Here is a 10,112-nt window from a genome sequence, read left to right as displayed (position 1 = left end):
CCTCTCCTCTCCTCTCCTCTCCTCTCCTCTCCTCTCCTCTCCTCTCCTCTCCTCTCCTCTCCTCTCCTCTCCTCTCCTCTCCTCTCCTCTCCTCTCCTCTCCTCCTCCTCTCCTCTCTTTTTTATGGTTTTTATGTGTCCAGGGCTCACACTGAGTGAATGTCACTGAGCACAAGGCTAAATATGCTGCTACATTTTTTCCCTTCCCCGTTTTTATTTATTTTTTTTTTTTTACATCAAAAGAAGTAGTTTGTATTCCCATTTTTCACCTGTATATAGGGTGAACCTTTTGCTGAGTGTTTGCTACCATTCTCTCAGGCTGGCCTGCTGGTGTCACTCACTTTCCGGTGAGTAAAGGTAGATTCCCTGCCTAAAAGAGCTCTTCAGCACTAAAGGGTGTGTCCTGTGGTGTCCTGATGTGTTTCTGTTCCAAACAAATTTGTCTTTTGAGTTAGATTGTGTTGGTAAGTGCTATTCCATTAACCCAGAAAGAGAAAGGGAGCCAAAAGGTGGATACTGGGGTACCTGCACATTTCTGTGCTGTTTCTGCAGCAGATTTGACATTGTAAAAAATTGTAAATTGTAAAGGTAAATTGTAAAGGACAGAAGCCAAACAGGAGGCTGACAGAAGCTGTTTCCTCATCTGCTGTGAGCTCCTGAGAGCTTCCTAAGGCTAAAGGGAGACTCTAGGTCCCTAAGGCAGTGCCTTAACTCCTTTGAAACCACAGTTCAGTTGTGTGTAAGGTGGTCACAGTTCCTGAATTGTAAAAAAAAGTCTGTGTTTTCCAGGTAGCTCGAAATCCTTATGTAGAGCTGTGGAATCATAAGTTATTTATCTTACTGGAAAATATTTCTAGAGGTCACCAGTTCTAATAGTTTCTTTCAAACAGAAGTAGGTTCACTTAGAGCAGTTTGCCCCCTATAAAATCTCTGACCTTGACTATTCAAACTTCTTTACAAATGCATCATTTAATACAGGAAGCTCCTTAGGGAAGGTTCTTCACATCTGCTGTCATAATTTCTTATTTCCTAAATGCAGCAATTTATACTTGATTATTCTTACAAGGATCATGCCTTGCTTCCCTCCCCTGTTCTGGCACATTCCTTTGTGCTGCTGCTTCTGTAGCCTGAACAGCATCTGAAAGTGTTTGAAATCCCAATTTTCTTTGTTGTTATTCTAGCATTTCCTTACCACTCCATTCTAGGGGAGGGCATGTAGATAGGAATCTGCTCCTTTTTTTCTGAGGCTGTTTTGCTGCGGCTTGTTAGTGACAGCAAATTGTCATCATCTTACAGCCATTCAGCCATCAACAAAAACCAAGCTGAATCTTTCATTTCAGCTTCCTGAGAACAAGATTTCCCCAAACAAAAATACCCCGCCACTTCTTGGAGCACTTAACATCTGCGGTACTTAAGCAGAGGGTTGCAGCCCGGATTTTTAAGATGTTTAAGTGCTTGACTTCCACTACACTGAATTGGACCTAAGTACTTATAAATAGCTCTAAAAATTTGAGTGACTGTGAAGGCATCCCTCATCCATCACCCTTGGCAGTGGTCCCTTCAGAATGGCTGAAAGGCACATCAGCATGGTCACAGAAAATACTTCTAGTCCTGTTTTCCAAAACTCTGTAGATCAAGTGAATTGCTACATTCGAGTGTGGCTTCTCACGAAATACATCTTTGAGTCAGACTGCTTGTATTCCCTAGAAGAGAAGAGCCCCTGCTTGCATGAAAGTCAATATTTAAGTCAGACAACTTTTAAAATGGATGCAAAGTTATACTGTAAAAATACCCACCTTTATAGCTCATAATCCATTTTTTATTAAAACTGGGAAATAAGAGCAAAAATTCACATTTAAATTACTTTCTGCTGTTTCTAGGGGATACTCTTTGCATTCCAGTTGTTTCACGTTGTTTTTCCCCTACGCATTTTCAGAACTGCTGTTCTAGACTTGCATAACCTTTGGGGAAAAAATTTATTCCCAAACACAAAACCTGTATGGATTTTACATTTTTTCAGTATTTAGTAACATTTAACTGTGTGTTAGCCTTGGAATCACTCTGTTTTCCTGTGAATCCAGAATGCTGGGCTAGTACTGACTGAAAAGTGTTTGAAGAGGAAAGCCCTTCATATTTATGTCCTTCACCCAAGGAGTTGTGTTCCTCCTCAAGGAGTTCCTTCAGTGATGCTATGAAGCCAGGATCAAGTGCACAGAAATCCACTCTTCTGTTGATGTAAAGAACAGACACTTCCAATGCTTCTCCGTAATAAATGTCACGAGTCTGGGAAAATGTAGTTAAGCTAGTTCTGGTTCAATTAACTTGCATTTGAGGTGTGAGTAGTCATGTGTTCCATTTTATTCTGTTTTAAGTTTGAAGGGGGTATTTTGAGGGAGGATGGGGAATAGAACTTCATCAGTTCTATGAAAAAAAAAAAGAAAGTAAATTATTGTCTTGGAAAAAAACATTTTGATTTGATGTGGCTATCTGAATGACAGTCTTGACTTTTGGGTTTGGATTAAAAGTCTGAAATACTGAAGGTATGTTCTGTAGCAAGTTTACTTTCACTCCAAGCTTCCCACCCCTCATTAAAGCACATTCATCAGGTCGCTGAGCTGCGAAAGTTTGCGATGTGCACTTTGAGCAATCCGTCTTCGTCCCTCCGCCTTCACCTGGCATTAAATAACGCAAATGCCAGCAGGTTAAGGGTCCGTCGGTCACGCTGCCTCTCTCCCATCTGCCGTAGGTGTTTGGAAGGGGGCTGTGCTGGCTGGGCCGGGGGCTGCCATGGTGCTGGCCCCCGCAGCAGGAAGATAGCAGAGATGGTGGCCTGAGGGCGCCGGCCCCGCGCGCAGACATGGCCTTCGCCCAGTCCCACATCATGGCAGCCAGGAGGCACCAGCACAGCCGGCTCATCATCGAGGTGGATGAGTACAGCTCCAACCCCACACAGGCTTTCACGTTCTACAACATTAACCAGGGACGTTTCCAGCCCCCGCATGTGCAAATGTAAGTATTATAGTGTTGTTATTGCTCCAGCACAGCCTTCAGAATGGTTATTGCCTTGTCGATGTGGTATTTGATGGGCCAGTCAAAAAGAATTCAGAGAACATTGTTTTGCTGCCTTTCTAATAATATTTACTATAATGACTAGAAATCACTCCATTTGAAAAGTACTTTGTTAAAAGATGGGAGAAAGATTTCCTCACTGGTGTAAGTATAATGCATAGTACTTATGTATTAAAAAGAGAAATAAAGAACAAGCGGTGGCAATAAAACACGAGATGCTACAAGGATGATACTTTCTGCAATCTTAATAATGTTTGTTTGCTTTGTGCACTTGCATATTGATGTACGTGACTGCTGGAAATACCAAGCCTGGCCCTGTACAGCACACATTTCTGTTTGGTTGGTTATATTACAGCTGCATACATGGAAAAAAATCATATCAATACATAAAATACTGTGGGCACCCATCCGACAACTTACTTTCTGAAAATGCCAAGTGCTTAAAGAGTAATTAAAATAATGTGTTTGTTTCTGACTTCTTATATAATGACAACATCAGTAAAATTAACTGCTCTAGATGATTTACTTATAACGTAAAGTGGAGAATTATAATTACGAAACGAAACCTGCCATAAAGTTTAAAGCCAGAAGGAAGAACAAAACAGTAAAGCTATTACAAATAAATTACGTATAAAATTCTACTGTAAAATATTTTTATAGGGAATAAAAATGTCTGCACCATTTTATTGTGTTTATTAAAGAGAGAAGCAGCCTTATCTTTAGATCCAATGGCTGGTTTTCATTTTTTAAAGGGAACCTTTTTCCTTTAGGAAGACTGAACAAAGTCACCTAGTTTACATTTTTGGTGTTTAATATGATTTAATAACTTTAAAGCATAGGTCATGATTTCTGCAGTTAAAAAACTCAGCACTTGTGTCTGGTTGAATGCTGTGGGTCTATTTAGTGAATGTTTCTTAGGCATAAATTAGATTATATTTAAAAATCTGATGACTACCATGTATATCAAGATGGTGAGCAAACACTCGTTTTTTGGGGGCAGTATATTATGGTCTGTGTTGGGGTTTTTTAGATCCTACTGAAATGCAAACAGTAAAACGAGTTGAGTGTTAGCACTGGGAAACATCTTTTGTTTATAGAGTTGGCAAATGGTAGAAAAAGTACAAACAAACAAATGTGGGTTCAGAAATACTTTTACAAGCGAAAATGCCAAATGCAGGTTGCTTGATTTGTTGAAGCTTAGCTATTCTTTGTGAATATTCAGACAGCTTCTGGGCACTCAGGAATTTGTTTCCTGGTCTTAAAAGCTGAATGTTTTTTTACTGGGCTGAAAATAAGTAATTTATTAGCATTCACTTGGTTCTCAACGATATGTTGTTTAAATTTCTAACCAGTAAGAAATCATGGTACTGGATGCTTAGGCAATCAACTACATGATAGAAACCCAGCATCCAAGCAAGGAGTTGAAAATAAGATATCCTTAGAAAATAGTTCCTCAGAAGAGTTTAGCAATCTCTCATGAATGATTAATACTATTGAAGAAGCTTGCGCAAATAGAAGAACAGGCCAAATTTCAACATGTACCACAATCTGACCTATGCTTTCTCTTTGTACAGTAATAGTAAATAATGTTTCTGAATACCAGCAGGATTGCTTTTTCTTCCTACCAGTGAATAGAATAGTAACAAAAAAGGGGAAAATAGACATAAAAAGGGTGACAAAAGCACCTTTTATTCACATGATTGTTGTGGGTGAAATCTTAGCCCTGCTTCTGTGCATGCAAGTTTTGTCCTTAACTTCAGGGAGGTGAAGGCTTTGTGCATGGTTCAAAATACCTCCATTAGTGATGTTGCAGGCAATCATAAACATTTCACACAGACCTGTTAACATCTGAACTCACAGTAAACTACTTTAGCCACGTGGGGGAGGGTTGTATGCTCCTTTTCTTCTGGATTCAGTCTTGCAGCTCTTCCTTGGTCCCCTGTGCAGGCTTGGGCTTCTTATTTGACATTTTAGCTCCCAGTACATGCTGACAGCCCTTTCTAGACCTGTCGTAGTCTGGCATCCCAGTGCTTGTAAGATGACTGGGTTGCCTCTGACAAGAAGGGTGGTGAATTCTGCCGGTGTTTTCAAGTCCATCAGTCATTTCTGGAAAGTGCCTATCTCACTCCCTCCTGAAGTACTGAAATCTAGTGCATAAACTAACCTCTCGAAATGTTTTTGCTCTGAGATGTTCCAACTTTGCTTTTCAGTTTCTCTGCAAGTTTTCGTACTGATCTGAAGAAAAACAAAAGCATTTGCACAAAAATAATCAGCAGATCTGTATTCCTCTGCTCGTGCTGCAAGCTGTGCATTGGGTGTTGGTGTGACAGCTGCTGTGGGAACGTGTTACACAAGAATATGGGGATTGAGCCTTCAGAAATTATTTCCAGTAATACAACTTCGATGTGTTTGCAAAACTTGACATATGCTTTTACCTATATATGGTCTCAGTGCGTGCATATCACTTCAACATGAGAAATCTGCATCTCATTTATTTTTTTTTTTTTTTTTTTTTTTAACTGATGCCCTTTTCCCACTAAAATTCTCTGGCCTATTGCAGAGAATTTAAAAGTTACACATACCTCAGCAACCAGGAAAACGTTGTCCACACCTTCCCCATCCAAAGCATGTGCATTATGTGCTGCATGGGGTTGCCATGGTAAGTCTGCTGTTCTTTCCACACAGCTTCCTATGTGAAGTGTACACTGCTCCCTAACACCCAGCTCACTGCTGGCATGAGCTTTAAAAAAAGTACTGAAGGAGAAGCACTATCTGCTTTAAAGGATACTCTACCATGAAAATTAAAAAAAATGTGGTGTTTTTGACCGGTCCAAATCCTTATGTTTGCCAAGGCAGTATCCATGATTTAAAACTGACTCAGCAATGGCATATGTATCTCGCTTTGGGAAGTGTTGGGCAGGGAGAGCCCAAATAATTCAGTTTACTGGACTGATGTTCAATCCTTTTAGCTTGAGCAGCTACAGTGATAGCCAAGATCAGCCCCTCATCACTTTTACCCAACCATCCTGGTTCATTTTGTGCATCACCCTTCACACAGCTCCCACCTGAGGGCAAATCCTCACCCTTCTCCACCCACATTCCTTTGCACCCCTGCTGCCTCCCGTGGAGCTTACCCTGGGCAGCTCTCTCCCCCTCCAAAACAGAGGAATTTTTAACATCTCAGCTCTTTTCTTTCATCTGCCCTTCCCCGTGTGCCTTACACGAGCTGTTTCCAGCTGCTCAGAGCCCAAGAACTGTACTCTTTGCCACCCAAATTTTGGAGTTCCCACTACATCCTTGTTTACATATGCCTCGTGTTTATTTACTTTCTGCTCAAAACCTGGAACTTGAGGAAGACAAACCTAAGGTGTTTGTACTATAAAGTTGCCCCTTCAGTTTTGCTGTGAAAACCCCAACATTTCTTCTTCCTATGTGGGGAAGATGGGTACAAAATAATTGGTTCACACTCTGGTTTTGTAGTTACATTGTAGAAAATGCTAAGACCTTTTCCTGTGTTTAACAAGATTTCAGTGTTTTAGATTTGTTCCTCACCCTCTCACTAATCCTGTGAAGTTGTCAAAACCACCTCAGTTTATCTGCCTATAAATTTCATAGAATTTTTTGACATAGAGAAAAGGTTGAGTGATTATAGTTTGATATCCTAGATCTTCTAAGCAATAAAGTGCTTTTTGAAAATTTACCTAGTAAACAGAAGTAATATTATTAAAAGCAAATATCTCTATAATTTTTCTCTGGGTTTGTTTATGTAAAAGTAAGCTCATGAATTGAAGCACAACCAGCAAGGGATAGAAATACTGTACTGTATACTGCAACAGTGAACAAAACTAATTTTATTTGTCCTTTCAAAAGAAATGTTGCAAAATTCAAATACTTCATAACAATTCTGTATATCTCTCTGGTTTCTAGTGACACTAATATAACTCTTGCATCTTCTGCTTTTTGATTTTTTTTCCACTAGAATTCCCTAACTGGAGTAGCAGAAATGGCATAGGTACATATAGATAGATTTGCATCTATGTATTTATTAGAGCAAAATATGGATTGAGGTTAAAAAGATTGATTTGAAAACAAGTATTCCTTCTATAGCAGAGAGGTGTTCTCTGATTTCCTCTTGTAAATTATGGGTCTCATCAAACTGGGTTAGATCTTTCCATTTCTTCAGTTTTGAGTGTAGAGATTGGGTTCTGAACAATGCAGCCTCACCCCTCACAACATCTGATTTCATTTAGTGTAATTAAGCCCAGAAAGTCGTCACTTTGTCCTGACAATAGTCAGGCTTTAGCGTACATTTACAGCTGTTAGGAAAGTTTTTATGTTGCTTTACATTAACACACTGAAACATATCTCCAAAATGTGTTAATTAAATTTGCTGGAATTGAGTAACTTACAGAAAAGAAGTTATAATTAGAAAAAAAAAATCTAAATGTATTTAGGTATCTAAAATAAATCTTTTCCCTGTGTACAGTGTAATCATATTTAAACAATGAAACAGGATAGTATTTTTGCTTTGAAACTGGCAATGCCTTTGATTTATCTGTAAGTATTTGTGTCAGAGTTACTGCCATAGTCCAATCTCTTTTCCTTAATCTCTTTAAATTAATCTATCTACCCAACGAATACTGAAAATGTTGTGATGTGAACATCAAGAATTTTTACACCTCCCATTAGTGTTAGGTTTGTTTTAATAAATCTTTCCATCAGGCAGATTTAAAAGTCTGTGCAATCTTTTGTAAAGGTAAAAAGTGTCATTAGAATTGCAAAGCAGACACTAAGAAGTACGTAAATACTTTATAACCTTGTTATGATGCATTTCCTACAGGGTTGATCCGGTGCCCCATGATGCTCCGAAGCCTCCAGGATATACACGATTTGTCTGTATTTCTGATACTCACTCAAGAACTGATCCCATCCAAATGCCATATGGAGATGTGTTAATACATGCTGGTGATTTTACTGAGCTGGGACTTCCTAGTGAAGTAAAAAAATTCAACGAGTGGCTAGGTAGGTATTGAATTCTGTGTGGATTCAACAGTAAATTTGTTTACTGATTGTATCTGCCCCTTCTGCCTCCCAGTTAAAAACCATCACTCACTCAGAAATCATGAATATTAATTTGACTTTTAAATTTGAATGGCAGCGAGCAGGAATCAGATTTTTTTTCCTTAGTTTCAACAAATATTTTTGCATTTTTCCAACTGAGCAAATAGGATTTGTGAGACTATTCATCTGTTCTGCCTTCACACTCTCAAGTGTACATTAAGTAACTTCTTGGTGTTAGCAACAATTGAAGTCAGGAGGCCTTTAATGACTTACATAAAATCTCTTCCCTACATTGTTACAGCTTTGCTGCCTCCCCCAAAAAGTTGTTGTGACTGAAAACATTTTTCAGTTTAACCCCAGAGGGCTCATAGGTTTGGGTTTTTTTTTTTTTTTTTATATATCTGAGGCTCAGCTGTACCACAGAGATGAATTCTGAACAAAGCAAACCGTGTATGCCTGTGGTTGCTGCCTTGGATGTAGCAGACCAGATGTAGATGCCTTCTGTAGGCAACTTTTGGCATTGCTAACTGAAATTCTGTTCCACTGGGCAAGAGAGTGATGATTTACATGTGCTTCTGCAATGTTTTGTATATGCTAAAAAAAAGAAAAGACAGTGAACATTGGAAAGGCTGCACTGCATCCAGATAAAAACCCTCATCAGTGCTGTTCCTGCAGCATTGCAGATACCTTAATTTAGAATAAAAGTGGCTTCTGGATTCTAAGGCTTCATTAATTAAAAAAAACATGAGAGGGAATGAAGGAATTGGAAAAAGGACACAGTTTAAGGATAATGGATTTTTGGATTTCAAGTTTTTGTGTTGATTTCTTTCTTGTGGTTGATATTTTTGCATTTTTCCCTGGTTTTTTTTGTTTTTTTTCCCCTATATATTGCTGCATTCTGCACTAGAAAGGCACAAAGCAGACAGATGCATGTAGGCTGAAATGGAATTTAAAAAGGAAAGTCAAGACTTCACAATTTAAACAAATATTTACTAGCAAATAATTATCAGCAAGGCTGATAAATATTTATTTGAGCTCAGGAACCCAGTAATATACCCCACATGGAACAATTGTTTCATTCTATAACTCTGAAGGTAGGAACAGCATGTAGAACAATTGATATAGAGCCATCAGCTCTGTCTCTGTACCCAAATGGAACAGGTTGGTTATAAAACAGCAAGTTTTGACCCTATTTTGTAGGTCTCTACCATGTATTATAGTAATGTGCTGAAAATAGCATTTACAAATTATTCAAACCATATGGTTACCCCTTCTAAATAATCCTGATTTTATTTATCTGATGGTGTGGGAAGAGAAATGCTCTGGGATATTGCTGTAGAGCAAGGATAGGGCTGTGCACATTGCTTGCTGCACAGTTTTTGTCTCCAGTTCTCCATCTGCCTCCCTGCTGGTCACAGCTGTACAGTGTTCTGAAGATGTCTGGAAGCTGAAATCCTCTCAGAATGGTAGGGAGATTTCCCAAGGCATTCCTGTGATGTTCTCTTCATCATTTTTATTCCAAAAAAAAGGCTTAATTTTCTGACTTTTCAGGCATGCTTCCAATTTCATGGTAACATGCGCTTGGGAAAAGGTGATCTTGATATTTTTGCAAGAGCATCTTGGAGATACAGGAAGTTAGCAATTTAAAAGGTTTTTGTTTAGTTTCTTGGCAATTTAAAGTAAAGATTTAACGTAAATTTTTAATAAAGTTTCTGTTTAATTGTTTTAAATGGGAGGTTTATCAACTCTTGAATGTATTGAGTCTTCACAAAATCTGCAATAAATGGCAGAATGGTTAAAAGCATTCCCATTGAGAAGGAATTTCAGAAGGTTTTGCTGTTTGTCCATTCTAGATAGCTGCTTCCAGTACCTTCCATAATTTTGCAATTGCAAAGCCAGCCCAACCTTCTCCTTCTTCCTTAATATTTTACTGGTTTCTTGAGAAAGTAACTGACAGACTCTGGCACTGACTTTTTCTCCACT

The 10,112-nt window shown here is 38.7% G+C and overlaps 1 protein-coding gene across 1 annotated transcript in view; it reads left to right on the top strand.

The window, feature by feature from the left end:
• The window catches only part of MPPED1 (metallophosphoesterase domain containing 1), a 52,793-nt gene that overhangs the window by 4,475 nt on the left and 38,206 nt on the right, over positions 1–10,112 (top strand). The window contains exons 2-3 of the mRNA XM_062490918.1: positions 2,746–3,008; positions 7,909–8,090. Of these exons, the coding sequence (XP_062346902.1) occupies positions 2,857–3,008; positions 7,909–8,090 (334 nt within the window). The 5' untranslated portion in view covers positions 2,746–2,856. The remainder of the gene's footprint in view (positions 1–2,745; positions 3,009–7,908; positions 8,091–10,112) is intronic.

Source organism: Cinclus cinclus, chromosome 4 (genome assembly GCF_963662255.1).
Source record: "Cinclus cinclus chromosome 4, bCinCin1.1, whole genome shotgun sequence".
Classification (NCBI taxonomy): Eukaryota; Metazoa; Chordata; class Aves; order Passeriformes; family Cinclidae; genus Cinclus; species Cinclus cinclus.
The sequence above is the reverse complement of the archived record's forward strand: the minus strand, read 5'-3'. Positions and strand labels throughout refer to the sequence as shown.